The sequence below is a fragment of the Hydra vulgaris genome, chromosome 05 (assembly GCF_038396675.1).
Source record: "Hydra vulgaris chromosome 05, alternate assembly HydraT2T_AEP".
NCBI lineage: Eukaryota > Metazoa > Cnidaria > Hydrozoa > Anthoathecata > Hydridae > Hydra > Hydra vulgaris.
Window position 1 is genome coordinate 10,228,664 of NC_088924.1, and position 18,444 is coordinate 10,247,107.

Sequence of the window (18,444 nt, forward strand, 5' to 3'; positions counted from 1 at the left end):
TTTAAAAATGCTCGCTTTGCTTGTATGGACACAACAAGCGTCAATTCTGGTGTAAAAGGAGGTTTAAAAACTTACATTGAAGATGCTGTGCCACTGTGTGTTTGGATTGGGTGTACAAGTCACAAACTTGCGTTATGTTTTAAACATATTTTGAAAGACTTTCCTACTATTATGGAGGTAGATATTTTTTTACTTAACCTATGGAAGTTTTTTAAATACCGCACACTAGCCATGCATTTGTTGCAAGAATGCTCCGAAATCTATGGAGAACTAGAATCCATAGTTCCTTGTGTCCAAGTGTAACTCATTGGATTGCACACGATCGAGCTTGTTTAGTTGTGTTCAAAGGTTATAAACCAATTTTACAAGCTTTGTCAACATGTTACACCAAACGAAAAGAAGCAGAAGCACTCGGGCTATTTATACAAGCGAGTTCACAATCTAGCATTGCAACAATATTAATGCTCTTAGATGTGTTTGAAGCGATTCGCCCACTTGTGCTAGCACTACAAAGTTCGCAAGTAGGAATTAGTCTCAGCGACATTCCAACTTATGTCAATCAAGCAAATCATAGTTTAAATGATTTAGTTTCGAGTACTCGACGAAAGTATTTCACGGAAAAAATTTTTATTGAAATGAAATCAGCGACTGATGAAATAATTTTTTCGTTACCAGCCACAAGCCGATTAAAAAAAAATAAAAACTTTGACCTAAGTGAGTTTGAGTTAAACATTTTTAGATCTTTTGTAAATAGTTTTAAAAGTGAACTAAAAAACACTTTCGCGCAAATGGAATTTTGGCAATCGCTTTCGATTTTTGACCCAAGACGATTGCCTAAAACACTCAGCCAACTTTCTAGTTATGGTGAAGAAAGCTTAAAGCAACTTATAGCTCACTATGGCAAACCAAAAAGCAGTAACAAATTTGGAGCATTACACGTTCAAGTTACAGATATCTCAGAAACTGAGATAAAAACCGAATTTGAAAGTTTCAAAATCATGTTATTTAATAAACGCCGAGAATGGGAAAACAGTTTCGATATACGTATATCGAAAGAAAAATATCAAGAGATAGTAAAAAATTTAATTAAGTCAAGAAACAATTTTACGCCTCAAGAGTTATGGAAAGTGATTAATAATGACCCTGTTTTGATAAGTGTTTATGCTAATTGTATGTTTTTGACTAAGTTACTCCTTATATTTCCTTTAAGTGTAGCTTGCGTTGAAAGATTTTTTTCAAAATTAAAAATAGTTAAAAACCGTCTTTGAAATCAGCTAAGCCAAAGCACATTAGAAAGCTTGATGATGATTGCAATAGAAGGTCCGAAGGAGTGTTTTGACGACGATTTGTTAGAGTACTTTGTCGACGAGTTAAAACGTAAAAATCCAAATATGAGAATTATGTTGTAAATTGATAGTTTACAAAGTAAATCTCATATTTTTATTTTTTTATTTGAGACTACAAACTATTGGTGAACATTTATTGTTTGTAATTTTTTTCACGAAATATTCACTGTGATTTATTTGTATTCCAACTGTGTTTTTACAATTTTTGTTTGTTCCAATTTAAACTAATCTAAAAGTTCTGTTTTACAAATTTAAATTTTATACTTATAATAAAAAAAAGTAAAGGAATAAGAAAGAATTCTGTATTTACAGCCATACAAGGTTATTGTAATTAATCTAAGAAACTTTTGAAATGATGGGGCCTTTTTTTTTTTTTTTTTACTCGCCAGCTGAGCCGACATCAGCCTAAATTCCCAATCTGATGGAAACCCGGTATAAATTTTATTCCTGGGTAACACTCTGTATATATATATATATATATATATATATATATATATATATATATATATATATATATATATATGTATATATATATATCAATATACCAATATATATATATATATATATATATATATATATATATATATATATATATATATATATATATATATATATATATATATATATATATATATATATATATCAATATACCAATATATATATATATATATATATATATATATATATATATATTAATATATATATTTATATATATATGGCTCCAAGTATGAATAAAAAAAAATTCAGAAAAACAAAATCAAAATTTATGAATAAGTTTATCTTGGTTCCTAAATCCAAACAACTTTATTACTCTAATAGTGTAATTATTATGTAATTATGTGATCATGCTACACATACTAAATGTTCTTGAATACTACAGGATGCACTTAAACAGTTCTTGAAAAAATTCATGACACAGCTAGCAGAGTAGCTGACACACATATCATAACATTCACACATATCTTTACATTAACAGCTGTCAACCTTTGTTGTTGATATGCTTTTGTTAATACTGTGTTTAAAATAGCATACTACTTGAATCTGTTTGAATTTCAAAAGAAACATTTAAAAAACCAGTGTATTTAAAACCTAAGTTGCGCTATTAAAAGTAAGATAGTTGTCATAGTCTAATTTAAAAAAAAAACATATTCAAAGAATACAAAAAAACCATAAAAAAAACTTACACTTTTTTAAAGTTTGAAACCTTTCTTTTATCTTCTCTTCAGAATCAATAATTTGCTGAAACAGCTCGTTGATCACTTGAGCACTCATTTCATCTCACTCACTCATCTTTTGAATTTCTGCAATAAATTTTTGATTTATTTCTTGTCTATTTTTATCTTATTTTCTTTTTTTTATTAAAATCAATTAGATAAAAAAACAAAACAACTGAAATTATCTAAATAATGACAACAAAGTGAAAATATCTAGATAAAAACAATGAAATGAAAATAATGAAATATACACTGAAATGTCCTTGAACCAAATGGTAATAAAAAATAAAAACAAAAAACACAAACAACTAAACAAAGAAAAAAGAACAGAATGAAAAAATGAAAATGGTTTTACAATAGAAGATTAAGATATTATAAATAGTTAATATATTAATCATATAATATTATTACTAAATATTAATTTACTTATATCGCTCAAATTTCTTTAATTGTTATTATCTAATTGTATATTTAACTCAATATTTAATACTGGCAACCTGGGTATTTTTTAATAGTCTTTCTATAAGAAATATTTATGTGTCAGTTAAAAAAAGTTTATTTTAATTGTTAAAAACTTCACATAATTAAACCAAATTCATGTTACATATGTCACTTATGATAAATTGTACTATCTGTTCTTTAACACAATGTAAGCAAAGAAAAAAAACAGTAAAAATAAAACCAAAATATTAAACAAGAATTAAAAAATCTACTTTTTTACTTAAAAATATGATAAACAATAAAAATGACTATAAATTAATAAATTCCCTAAATTTTTTTCATCTTTTTATTCAAGAGTTATTACAGCCAACTCATTATTTAATTTGATATATTTTGGCTTATTTTGATTGACAACAACAAACCCATTGGCTATATTTTGATAGACAACAACAAACTCATGATGACAGTTTGAAATGAGCTCATGTCGCAGAAATGATCTAAGAAAAATTTCTTCTAAAATCCTTTATACTCTTTACTATTCTTCAACCATTTCAGCAATGTCTTTAACAATTTTATTCCAATTTTTGACAGGAACAACAATTACAGTTCTATAAGTGTCCATAGTTTTATCAGAGAAATTCCACCCACCACTTGCAGCAAGTCCAGTTGCTTCAGTAACACAATAATTAAAGTGAAACTCACTTGCCTAAAATAAATAAATGTGGAGCAATTTAAAATCATTATATATCAATGTTTATATATATATATATATATATATATATATATATATATATATATATATATATATATATATATATATATATATATATATATATATATATATATATATATATATATATATTAATTTATTATTATTTTCTATTTATTCAACCACAAACAAATTGCAGACTTTGTTTGCAAAAATGGAATTACATCATAGTGCAAATCAAGAAAACTACATGTAATTAGATTCCCAACACCCAACACCCAGATTCTGACACTGTGTCAAGAATCTGGGAAAGAGTTATTACAATCAAGAGAAATTAAAAAAAAAATGATAAAAGGACTAGTCTTTACTATAGTGACCCTATGGGTGTTGGCAAACTTGACAAACAAGCTGCAGTGCAAAGAAACAAGTTAAGCCTGATACTACCAGGAATGTGATAGATATGAACTCCATCACAACCTTAAAAATTGGTTTTATAAAAATAAAAATAAGTTACATTTAAAAAAACTTCATCTTCAAAGTTCGTATATTCTATTGATTCTTCTTGAATTTCTTTTTTCTTTTTCTTCTTTTTGCTTGATTCGCAATTTGCTGGTTGTAAAGTTTTTGAAATAAGAAGTAAATAATCTAATTCAAATGTTGAATCCTGCAAAAATAAGTCACTTAATCAAAATGCAAAAACAAATTTTTATTGTGTAAAATACTAAATTCAGAACTTTAAGAAAAGTTAGGCACTCAAACAAATAAAAAAACACTCAAACAAATAAAGCAAAAAAAATAAATAAATAAAATAGTCTTAAAACAGCAAGTAAAGAGATGCAATAGGGTGTGTTGGTTTTTTTTTTTTATCAAATTTTTAAAAAACGGCAAGGTTACTTTTGGTGAAGAATTTTATGGAGATTCTAAAAGTCTTGCTGGGTGAAAACCCCTACTGATTTCTTGCACTCTTATATATCCAACTCACTTCTCATGGAAATATGTTTTTGCACAAGCTTCTGTAACCTATATAAACATAAAAAACAATTTAGTCATTAACAAATTTTAAATAAGTTATACTTGTAATTGTATAAAAAAGAAAGCTGCTTAACGCAACATTTGATGGATTGGGAATGGCTCGACCAATTTGGAACAACCATAGGCTTGTGAAAATATTTTCTGACTTCATGGGTTGTGAGGCTTGTAGTAAGTAGTGGCTCGTATATTGTGGTAAGCAGTGGTATTGAATCTTTCCACTCAATTAGATTGGTCAATTTTAATTATTCAATCTTTAGTTTAATAATTCAATAGGTCAATCTTTAATTATTCATATTTTAGTCATTTTTTAGTTGAAAACTAAGCATTTCCTCCAACAAGACATTATTTTTATTTATTTTTTCAGATTTCCTATAAAATTCCCCACAAAAATGAACTCCCCTTACTTTTAAAGTTTGATAAAAAAAGGAAAAAAACAACACACTTTACCGCAACATTCTTTGTCTGAAATAAGAAAAAAGTGTCTGATTTTTGTAAAAATACCCTTCACAAAAACTCCTTTTCTGTATTTTTTTTTTATGACTTTTTGAACCAAATAACCAATTTTCTTAAAATTAAACATAACAATTATTGAGTTAATCAAAATTTTAGAAAATTTTTTTTTTTTTCAATTATAGTTTTGCCCTGTTAATTAGTCATATTTTAGTCATTTTTCTGTTCAAAACAATGCTGACCCACCCAGCAAGACATTATTTTTAAAATTTTTTTTTGCAGATTTAGAACTCCATAAAATTCTTCATCAAAAGTAACCTATCCATTTTTAAAATTAAAAAAAAAAAAATTGACACCCTAATGCAATAATAAAAAATAAATCAATAAAGAATGATTTCAAATGAATTTTTTTCAATTAGGTTAATCTATACTGTATTTAGTCTATCATTTTTTATTAGCATTTAATTTATTAATTGGTTTAAAAATGGTTAAAAAAACAAATTTAAACAAAAGAAATAAAATCAATTACTTTAACAAACAGTAAAAAAAACTTTAATATTAAAAATTTTTCCTACAGAAAAATTGTCTCAGTTTTTCTGCAAAAATATGTGCAACATTAAACTAATTAAAAACAAAATTTTCATTGCACTTTTCATCATTTTCATCTTCTATTTAAAAAAAAAAAAAAAAACCAAAACAATTGCAACCGTAAATAAAAATAAATACAACAAAATGTAAAAAATACAACAAAAGCAAAACAAATTTTTTTGTTTTGTTTTTGCTACATTTTTGTAACAATAACCTCTTTTTTTGCTTCCTCGACTTCACGTCTAAAACGATAAATTAGATTAGCGCATTAAAATATGGCTAACAACTGAAATAATAGCCATGGATCAACTGAGGGCTTGAATTTGAGTAGGCTTCATGTAGTATGAATGCATAATGATAATAATAAACGCAATATTAAATATAACTAGCAGATTTTATTCAAAATTCAAAAAAAATATTTTCCGCCTATACAGTTTAAATTATTTTAACTTAATGAGCAAAATATAAAACACAAAACTAATTTTATACTTTGTGTTTTATACTTTGTGTTTTTTGTGTACTTTTTGTTTTTATAACTTCTTATACCTCTTAGTTGTATTTTTATTGTTATAATTTTTATTATTAATGGTTCTTGTAAAACATAAATATCATAATTTTCATCAGCTTAATTTTTTATTGAATTCATTCTAAAAGTATGAGTAACTAGGTTAAATAATCATTTAAAAATGAACTTATTTTGACAAATTTCTCTAAAATATAGATTAGGCGAATGAAAATAAATTAAAGAATCATTACAGATCTAATGCCCGGGAAGCAGGGATGCAGAGTCCTGAAAAGGACTCTGAATTTGAAAGTCACAAAAAGAATTTTTATTCTGGTTTTTGGTATCCAGGAGCACTAAAAATGTAAAGAAGCTTATGGCTGCTTTTGTGAAAAAATTAGAGCTTTTAAATTAGAGAAACAATCAATTTATATATATATATATATATATATATATATATATATATATATATATATATATATATATATATATATATATATATATATATATAGAAAACTAGGGGAATATTACAGGTCTAGTGTCTAATGGGGAGTGGCAAAGGGGGAAAGTGGCATTTTATCCAGAATATGAACAAAATATGATAGGAAAAAAAACAATATCAAAATCACATACATAAGCGATTTATGAAAAGGTACTGCAATTTGACCAGGCAAATTTATAAACCGCTCGTTGATAACATAAGCAACATTCTTATTTTGAAATATTTCTGCTAACTGTTCGCTCTTTCCACAGCTCTTAGCCTTTGATACTAGCTCTTTCTGAAGTTGTTGTATACATTTTTTTTCCTGAAAAATTCTTGGTCATATAATAATATAAAATATTAAATATATAACTTTGTGTCAATTAAAAACATAAAATAAATCAATTTTAATTAAACAAGATCAACTTCATTTAATAAAATTTTTGTGTTACTGCAAAATGTCTTAATTTCAAACATATCTTCAAACTTTATTAGAATAATTTATTATTACTGTGTATTATCAAAATAAAAACATTGTAAAATGAAGTTTTTTTATTATGTACGCATTTTAAACAATCATTATTTCTATTAACATCACTGAAATATTTAACAATAACAACATTTGCCTACCACAACATATACCAACAGTATTGTTTTCCAACAGCAATACAATAAAAAATTTCAATGTAAATATTATCTATAACAAAATTTTCGATTGAATATATTGTATAATGAAGTTATGGTTACCTAAAGGCAATGTCTCATCTAGAGAGTACATTTTAAATATCTAGATGTAAATACCAAGGCCATAGACTAAGTGCTTCTATTTTGGTCTTAGTCTTAACCTAGCAAGATTGGGGTGTCAGGTGTGGAGTGTCAAGTGTGGGGTGTGTGGGGTATTTTGTTACTTTTTTGCATTATTTTTACATGTAACAAGTTACACTTACACAATGCATTTTACTTTCAGGCTATTTACTTCAATATTGGACACACAAAATATGCAACCTAAACACACAACACAATATTGGACACACAAGATATGCAACCTAAACACACAACACAATATGTGAACTGACTTTCTGTTTAGAAAACTATTTGAAAACATTGATAAAAGGGAGATATGTTATTTGTTGACATTTGGCACAATCAAAATGGCAATGCTGACTGCAGCTGCTGACTTTAATGCCTTTAAAAAGATTAGTCAAGCAATATTAGCAGAATGTCAGACATTATGGAACAAGCAGTCACGAAATAATACAACTGCAAAAGTTATTAATGAATCATTTAGAATGCAGTTTGTTGTTCTTTATCAGACAAGATGGAATTTATTAATTTGTCTGTGGAACACTTACGAATTACTTTTATGTTAATACCATAAGTCATAAAACTGTTTCTGTAAACTATAAATAGACTTACTTGTCTTGAACATTTACTTAACTTATAAATTTATTTTATTTCTAATTATATGTATATAATCATTATACCATAAATTTATTTATTAATTTATCTTTAAAAATAATAAAAATAAATGTAAATTGATAATATATATATATATATATATATATATATATATATATATATATATATATATATATATATATATATATATATATATATATATATATATATATATATATATATACTAAAGGCAATAAAACATTTCTGATAGAAAAGCAAAAATTTTATTTGTTTTTAAAAAATGTGATTTTAAACGGATTGTTTTTTAAACATAGCATGCTTAGAATTCTGTAAAAAAATTCATTTAAATTATGTTAATAACTTTATAAAGTTATAAACTTTATGTTAATAACTTCATAAAGTTATTAACAAATTGTATTTATATTTTTTTATAGAATGTTGCATTTTTCTCCTAGATTGTGAAAAAATATTCAAGTTAATAAAGTTTTAGCATTATTATAGTTTTGATGGAGATTTTTATATCAATTTACAACTTTTCACATTAAATAAAAAATCTCCTTATTCATAAAATTGACGAGTATGAGATATTAAAAACTATTAATTCTCTTGACTTTTGACTATATCAAACAACTGAAAACATTACATCAATAAATGATGTTCAAATATCAATGTTTAAACATCTCTAAGTAAAGTAACAGATGTCTTGAAACACTGCCTTACCTATAGACCTATAATGTCAAGAGCCTTGGATTTACCATGCACCAATCCCTGTCTTTGTCATGTGCACAACACTGCTATTATGTATTTTAATTGTATAAAATAATAAACAAAACATAAATAAAACAATAATAAATTAAAACAATTAAAATAATAATTTAATTGTGTACAATATTGTTATAACATGGGTTAGCTAAAAAGTAATTAAAAAGTAGCTAAAAAATGTTTTTTTTTTTTAAATTATCTATTATTTATTTTTAATTTCATAATATTTTTCATAATACTTATTTATTTTTAATGGCTAATTTTCAATAATATATGCACCATCATCATATATGACCTACAAGACAAAGAATAAATGCCATTGGTGTAAAACTCATAAAGCTTTGAACCATAGAAGTGAATAAGGTGCTGTCAAGAGATTCTTTTTGGCGTATTGATCAGAACAAATAATAGTCTGTTGGCACCAGTATAGCTAATAGCTTGTCCCATGTCAATTTTGCTATGCACTGTTATGGAGGAAGTAAACTTTGTCATGTCCTGGGCATTTTTTTTAAGAGTTATGCCTAAAGCTTTTCAAGTTGAGCGCAGTAAGTTGTTGCATAATTGTGATGTTTGGAAGAAGCAGTTGAATACAATGCTGTGTATGTCCAATTGTACTAAAAGCAACATCTTTTTGGAGTGTAGATCAACTTTCAGATTTAGTATTGGCAGTTGTTTCAGCCCTAGCCACTAGCGCTTCCTGGTGCGGTTAATATAGAGTAACTAATTCTCATCTCCAGTGATGATATGATCAAATCAATTAAATGTGAGGTCAAAAGACAAGTTCTTGCAAGTGCCAAAATGCTGATCTTGATGACTAGTATTCATATGATACCCAAACACAGAGCTTGGAGGTCTTTCCCACTTTGTACAAATGTTACTCTATAGTACCATGAACACATCTAAATTCACTTTTTAAGCAGCAGAGTTAACCTTGGATTGCTTAAAACACTATAAATTGAATTCCAACGGTCTGACAGATCTGCAAGTCTTCCAATGTTAAGTTGTTGTTACAAAAATGAAATAAGCATTTTATTGTCACTGCAGAAATCAGAGCCCTGACCTTTTCTATTACATATATTGTTGTGTACCTTTGGCTGCTGAGTGGCCTGATCGAAACTCATAAAGTAAGGACTTCTATTTTTTGTAATATACACTAGTGACAATGCAGAAATTTTAATTGAACTGATTCATCTGTTTTAATTGAATGAAATTCTCACCATATATACACTCAAATCATGAAAACAGCTCAAGTCATTACATCTAATTTCTAGAACAGAAAGTTTACTATTTTCAAGCACACGTGGAAATGCAATGTGAATAGAAAAATGAAATTCAAATGGAAAATTACAATACAAACGCAATGTGAATAGAAAATAACAATAAGGAAAATTAAAACTTCAGAATATTTTTAATTTTGTAAAAACGTCATGCAAGATTTATTTGATTTATTGCTTGTAAAATTCCACACATCATTTATAATAAAAATAAATATTCATAAAAGAAAATTTTTCAAATTCATTTTTGTATGTTGTACAATGTTAACATCATTTCTACCTTTTTTCTTACATCATTGATTGCCTCTTTTTATTTGTTGTTTTTAGGCATTGGATTTTTTGTTATGATCGTCATGGTTACAACTGTCACGAGAAAAAAACAAACATAAAAACTTCAAGTAAAAACTATGAAACTCAGCATATAATAACATCAATATGTGCTAAACACACACACCAAATGATTTTTTTTTACAATGTTGTTCACTGCATTAAGTCTGACAAAGTTGTTTTATTAGGAAGTGGTAAAAAGTAAGCTTTACGACTGTCATGCTATGTAGAGTTAATTATTGAACGTGGTGGGGATCGAACTCGGAACCTCTCGCTTATGAAGCGAGCGCTTTACTACTACACCACTTCCGCATTATTATTAAACTGGTCTATCCTAAAAACTGTCCTAAAACCTAAAATTAAACTGGTCTATCCTAAAAACTGTGCCTGCCTATAACAACATTTCCAAAAAATGTATACTATGTTTACAAGAAAAATTTGAAATTATTACTCATTTAGATCAAGGAAATTTACTGAATAAAAAATCAGAATTAATTTCTTAATGCAGACATGAAAATAAGTTCCTTTTAAAAAATTATAAAAACAAATGACCAGTCCAAATTTATCCTAATTCTAAAGAATTCTTTTCATGATTTTTTAATTATCTAATGTAGTTGATGCAACTTCCTGGTTGCAAAATACTACAGTTATTACATAAATAATTATAACAATTCCCAACTTCCTGTGAAATAATTTCTCTATAATTTGAAAATTTTTTTTATGTTTAGACATTCTTCCTGATGAACCTACTGATGGTGAAACACGGTGTTGAAGTAATCAAAAATTGGATAAGTGTTTTTACTAATTTATATATATATATATATATATTAGGGATATGACTTTTTAATTTTTTTTCAAATAAAATGTTTCCTGTATCATAAATCGATGAACTTTTACCTAAAATCATGAAAAAAGGCCCAAATAGCTTTCTGCAACAAAAAAAGGTCACCCCCAAAATAAAAATTTGATTTACCATTTTTATACATTCATTTTTGACCGATGTTTTAATCTTAAGCTTAATTCTCAGCTTAATTCTATTTATTTCATTATTTTGTTATGAATTTATAAATATAACGCCACACGTTACCATGGCAACGAAACGGCCGTGTGCCGGCAAATACTTGGAATTGTTATGTGATGACGTCATTGTGTTACCACGGTGATATAGACGACTGTAACAGACTGTAGAAGATTATAGAACTTAGTAGAACATTCTGGAAGCTCTAAATAATTATATAAGCGAGCTGCTGTCAGAGCTCAGTGTTGATAATGTGAATAGTTCTATGAAGTACTCTGCGTGTAACTGAGCTAATAAGGAACTACTGTAGCGAACTAAAGACGCTGTAAGTGTACGAAGTATAAGTAGTTGTAGCATTATCGTTAGGATACGGACTGGATTATCGAACTGTTATCAACATTGACTGGATTATCGAACTATAATTGGATTACTATACAGTTAAAGTATTTTATTAATTAAACGACTTTATTAAACGGATATTTACGCTCAGCTATCCGTAAAGTCGTAACAATATTATATGATGTCTCACAAGAAAAGTCATACCACAGTAACAAAGAACAAGAAGACTTGGACTAAAAATTTGGTGAGATTTCAAGAGTCACACAGAAGAAGAGGAAGCGTGGCTGTAGAAGAACATTCACTCGATGAAAAATCCAGAATACCACTTCAATTGCAGATCGTAGGAAGATACCAGTTTCTCGGAGCATATGTTAAAGGAAGAAAAGAACGAATAGACCAAATTTCTAAGGAAATTACAAAATTGTGGGACAATAAACTGAATTTTCCACGTGTGTCTGATCAAGTGATAAGAGCAAAGCTTATGAAGGTGCTGAAGGTCTATGATGAATGTGTCAAGCGTGGAAAATATGATGTTCTCAATGCATTATTTGACATCACGAAAGTGAATGGCCAGTGGTTATCCTCGGAAGATAAACGTCTATACCACCTACAAAAAGAAAGTAAAGGACAGGTGGGGTACTCAACAGGACAAGTGGCAAGTAAAGAAACCATTCACCCTTCCAAGAGAAGGAAAGTCCAGTCTGGAACAGCAATACCTTCCACATCACAAGTCCTGTCTACCACAGACAGTGGTACTGAATCTGAAAACTGCAAAAGTAAGAGTGAAGATGATGAAGACAACGACGGTGATAAAGACGATGATGAGGACACTCAGAAAAAAACTAGAAAGCACTACAAAAGTAAATTTGCTGTAAGTATGGTTACATCAAGTGGAGTTTCCACAAAGAAAGCTGCTAAAATATGCAATGTATTATCACAACAAGGTATTGATATTCCAACTCCAAGTCAATCAGCAATTTACAAGTCCATATTCAAAGAGGCAGGTAAATTAAAAAAAGAAATGATACAACAACTTAAAATGGAACAGTGGTCCTTACACTTTGACGGCAAACGAATAGATGATAAGGAATATCAGGTAGTTGTACTTCAGAATGAAAGAACTGACGTGAAACTTGATGCACTGCGTTTAAAAGATGGCAAAGCTGAAACTGTTGCTGAAAAAATTGCCAAACTTATTGATGAATACAATTTGTGGAATTCAATTAAAATGATCATTACTGATACAACAAACGTCAATACTGGGAAGAGAAATGGAGTTGTTGTGAAGTTGCAACGTATGTTTAAATTAAAGGGTGTCACAATACCACAATTTATCGGTTGTCAGCATCACGTACTAGACAGGATTCTCCGTCTGGTGATGGACGAAGAACTTGGGGGTGATACCAAATCTCCAAACATTGAATACCCATTTGTGTCTGAACTGTTGAATAAGTATGATGAACTGAAGGATAAGTTTGTGAATGGAACTGTAGAAATTCTTGATAAATCAGGGTGGAGAGACGATATGAAGTTTTTGTACCATTTAACAAGAGTGTTTAGGTTCTATGAAGAACAAAGAAACTTCCCTCTGATTCACTTTCAGAACATTCCTAATATGAGCAATGCCAGATGGAACTCAAGAGCCATTCTCGCCATTCTGGCGTTCATTCTTATGCCTGAAGCGAGAAAGAATTTGGAGAAGGTTTGCAGGTTCATTTCATATGAGTGGGCAGAACATTGGTTTAGTAGTCAAAAGTACAATGACAATGACTTCAAGAATTTATCTGATGTATTGAAGCCTTACAAAAAGGCATTGCAGTCATTCAAAAATCACTGGAAGAAAGAGCCATCCGTCATCGACATACCACGAAGTAATCAGATAGCTGAACGTGCAATCAAGGTGATGCAAGACCTGTATGCTTCCTGCAGAAAGAAAGACAAACTGCAACTTCGATTCATTCTAAGTAATAAGCGCTAGACTCTTTATGAGACGTGAGCATCATGTGACCCATGTACTAAACACAGTAGGCCTATAGACACAGACAGTTATGTATATTGTTGTACTAGACGCTTTGATACTGTTAATTTTGTAATACTTGTATAATTATAAATCACATAATGTTTTTTGTTATATCACAGTACATGTTGCATAAATAAATAAAATAACAACAGGAGTATGACTCTTACAACATCTTCAGCCTTTAATATTCATTTACTGTACAAAAGTGTACCTATTGAAAATTCGATTTTTTGGTTTTGGGGTGACCTTTTTTCAAAATATGTCAAAATGAAACATCTATTCGTTCTTTTTACATAAAAGTTCATTGAATTACGATACAGGCCTAGTAGGTTGCAAAAAAGTCATATCCCTAATATATATATATAATGTATATATATGTACATATATATATATATACATATATATATATATATATATACATATATATATATATATATATATATATATATATATATTATGTTAGTGTATTCTACAAACAGAGTGCTCAATGTTCTAAAAGAATAGAGCAATAATAAATTAGTAAAAACACTTATGTAATTTTTGATTATTTCAACACTGTGTTTCACCATCAGTAGGTTCATCAGGAAGAATAAATTTATATATATATATATATATATATATATATATATATATATATATATATATATATATATATATATATATATATATATATATATATATATATATACACACTGCAGGCCAAAAGTTTCCGGACACTTGGATTTTGTTTAATTTTTTAATTAAAACTCCCATAATTATTTCAAAAAAATTCTTATATCATATTTATTTCATAAAAGATACATATAGTTACTATTTGAGAAAAAAAAAAAGAAAAAAATAAAAGAAAAAAAATACTAACAACACTATTATTATTAAACTGTCTTTTCGTCAAAAAATAACCCACGAGTTTATATCACTTTTTTTGCGATCCGTGGCATCCTATTTATTAATTTATCTATTATTTCGGGTTATTTTGATAACCAAGATTCTTCTAATATCTGACACAGGTGCTCTTTGGATGTTGGGCATTTTTGTCTGACCTTTCTGTCCAATTCTTCCCACAGTAACTCTATTGGGTTCAAATCTGGTGATTGGGCCAGCCAGGTCATGTTTTTGAGGACACCATTATCCTCTTGTTCCTTTATGTAGTTCTTACATAATTTTGAGGTGTGTTTAGGGTCATTGTCCTGCATAAAAACAAAACTACGACCAATAGTTCATAAGCCAGAAGGTATAGCATTGTTTTCTAGAATTGTTTTATATTGTTCTTTTTTCATAATACCCTCAATTTTCAAACTAGGTCACCAACACCAGCTGAAGAAAAACATCCCCATACCATAACTGACCCACCACCATGCTTGATTGTCGGCACTAAACACTCTGGGATCATTTTTTCTTTTGTTGTTCTTCTGATGTAAATTCTACGTCTTTGCCCAAACAGTTCAAATTTGGACTCGTCGGTCCATAGTACTTTTCTCCAGTCTCCTTCTGTCCAATTTTGGTGGTCAATAGCCCATTGTAACCTTTTCTTTTTATTTCCAATCCGTAGCAACGGTTTCCTGACCACTATACGGCCAGAAAGTCCTGCTTGTCTAAGACGTCGTTTCGTAGTGGTTAATGAAATAGATTTTTGAATGACTCCTATTAAAGCCCGAAGTTATTTCCGGGGCCGTAAGTCTTCGATTCCTTTTACTCATCAATATTATACTATTATCTTCTGCTTTTGTTGTTTTCCGTGGTCTACCAGATCTTTTTTTGTCTTCAAAAATGCCTGTTTCTATCCATCGTTTGATGGTATCTTGTACAGTACTTCTGGCAACTTTTAATTTTTTGCAAATTTTACGAACTGAATAACTTTCTTTATGTAATGTAATTATTTCAGAACGTTTTGCAACCGTTAAAGAAAGTTTCTTACCCATATTTTTAGTTAAATAGTCGAATTATAGAATTTTAAAATTTTTTTCAAGATTTTTTAATGTAACCATCATTAATACCAAATGAAAACTAAACAAAACTAAATATTCTTAATAATTTTAGTCGGCTATCATTATATTATAAATATTTACTTCATGTTTCAACAAATAAATAACTTTAACAAGACCAAACTCTTAAGAGTAATGTAACGCTATATATCAAGTTAAAATAAACAATTAAAAAAAAAAACTTACTTATTTAAGTTTGAGGTCAGTAATACCCAATTACTGACCTCAAACTTACATAAACACTTAAAATTAGTAAGTTCAAGTATTATAAATTAATTTTATTGGTTAATTTAATGAGACAGGATAGATTTTAGCTTTTTATATAAAAATATCAAGTGTCCGGAAACTTTTGGCCTGCAGTGTATATATATAAATATATATATAAATATATATATATATATATATATATATATATATATATATATATATATATATATATATCAGTAGCGTAACGCCAAAAACTCCGCCCGCAAAAGTTTAATATGGGCCCTAAATTACTTCTCTGCTCCCCCCTCCTTTCCCTTTTCTTGACAAAAATCATACATGGAAATAAAAACCTTATTTTTAAATTAATTAAACAGAAACCAGTATGTTACACTATGCAAGTCTAGTAAGTAGAAAATCTATTCAAAGTTTTTTTCTTGTCTTTATAGCTGCAAATTGGTCTTTAACACCTTTTAAAATATAATTAAGCTGCTATTTCTGCTTCAGTTACTATTAGGTCCAGTGCAAACAAAATGATTTGTGCCATTGTTGTCCTTAAACGTGTTTTAATGAGCTTAAGGATCTTTTTGCAGTTGCTACGCTAATGGGTAATGTCAAATATACATAAATGCGGCTATTATATTTTCAATCCTTTCTTTCCCAATGTTGCCTCTGGCAACACAAACTTTATATACAAAAACACAAACTTTATAAACAAAAAGTTTAATTTTTTTTTAATTTTAAGTAATGCTTAAGTTTTGCTACTTCCAACTAGATGGCAACATGTGCAATTTAAAAATGAACATGCTGATTCTTAATTGTTTTTTGAAAATATTGAATGTCATTGTAATTTTTTTTTTTTTAATTTCATAAATCGGGAAAAAAAGGGTTAAATGAGCAACTTATATCATAATATGATATTGGACATGGGCAAAATCCGGAAACTTTCAATGTGTAAAATGCGTGAAAAAAAGCTGCAAATTTCTCTTAACACTAAGCTTATTGCTGCCCCAACCAAAACACTTAGTCAATGATTGTAGATTCAATCTTCTCAGTCTTTTGCAGTATTAAAGATGTCTCATGAAAAGGAAGCATATTGTTGCTTTGCGTTGAATAAATTCAACCAAGGTTTTATTAATTTTTAAATAGGAAACCCAAATAGACACTGTATATTTATGGTATGGTCAAATAAACATTTTATATAACTTGAGAGACATATTTTCATCAATGAAAGTGAATGTTTTTTTGCATACCAAGAATTTGTAAGGACTTTAAGACAACTGTTCGAAAATGTGTGCTCCACTTGGCGTTACATGAAATTATGACTCCTAAATTACGCATTTTAGTATAGCTTTTTAGGGATTGATTTATTATACCTTTTTATTTTGTTTCCCATTTATTCCAAAATATCTTAATTTTAAGTCCGTTTTGAGGTAGAGAATCAATGCTTTGGTGAAATCAAGATTACATCAATAAACTGGTAAAATGTTATAGAAGATGAAATAATATCAAAAGGCTCTATTAGATTATTTATGCATAATTTATGGTAAAAAAAGCCATGTTGATTTGCAGAGGGCATGTTATTATCGTTAATATGCTTTGATTATGTAGGTCGATAGTTTTTAGCAAGTAATTTATCTTTTTATAGACCGAACTAAAATTTGCTAATTTCCAGAGAGTGAGTAGTATTCCAGAATTAAAGAATTTATGAAAGATTTTTGTAAATGGAAAAAATATTTATAGGGGTTTAGATTTGTAAGTTAATAATCTCTGAAATAGAAAAACCCAAGTTGTCATTATAAGTTCATTCAGGTTAGTATGACTTTTTTAATGATGGAAACTATTCACAGGAATGTTAATATTCTTTCTTTTTTATGTGCTCTTTTTGCTTTATATATATTTCAGCTTTTACAGAACAATTAAGAAGATAGCAGTTTATTATTATTCCATTTAATTGAACAGTTGATATACCAAGCAGATTTTTTTACTCGTATTAGGTTTTTAATATTTAGAGTAACCCAAAGATTATACTTTTTATTTGTTTTACTAACCTTGGGGATAAAATATCCGCAAATAATACAATTGTTAGAAATTAATAAATTAATCAACATTTGATCCAGGGTTTTATGCAGAAATAAAATATTCCATTTGATTGATGCAATAAAGTTTGATATTGTATCATAATCACCTTTGCTGTAACTAAACAACTAAGATTCACTTTCAGGAAACAGTTTTGAAACTCAAACTCCTCAAGTGACACTAAAGCGGCCCTTAGCATTATTACCTAATATAGCATTAAAGCGGCCCTTAGTATTATTACCTAATATAGCATTAGG

The 18,444-nt window shown here is 28.2% G+C and overlaps 2 protein-coding genes across 2 annotated transcripts in view; both read right to left on the bottom strand.

Moving 5' to 3' along the window:
* Window positions 1-2,733, bottom strand: part of LOC136080533 (coiled-coil domain-containing protein 18-like) — a 38,774-nt gene extending 36,041 nt beyond the window's left edge. Inside the window, exon 1 of the mRNA XM_065797331.1 lies at window positions 2,531-2,733. Coding sequence (XP_065653403.1) covers window positions 2,531-2,618 — 88 coding nt within the window. The 5' untranslated portion in view covers window positions 2,619-2,733. The remainder of the gene's footprint in view (window positions 1-2,530) is intronic.
* A 497-nt stretch (window positions 2,734-3,230) lies between these two features.
* The window catches only part of LOC136071849 (protein BCCIP homolog), a 34,320-nt gene continuing 19,106 nt past the window's right edge, over window positions 3,231-18,444 (bottom strand). The window contains exons 5-8 of the mRNA XM_065797334.1: window positions 6,916-7,088; window positions 5,995-6,022; window positions 4,225-4,374; window positions 3,231-3,707 (exon numbers count right to left, since the gene is read on the bottom strand). Coding sequence (XP_065653406.1) covers window positions 3,537-3,707; window positions 4,225-4,374; window positions 5,995-6,022; window positions 6,916-7,088 — 522 coding nt within the window. The 3' untranslated portion in view covers window positions 3,231-3,536. The remainder of the gene's footprint in view (window positions 3,708-4,224; window positions 4,375-5,994; window positions 6,023-6,915; window positions 7,089-18,444) is intronic.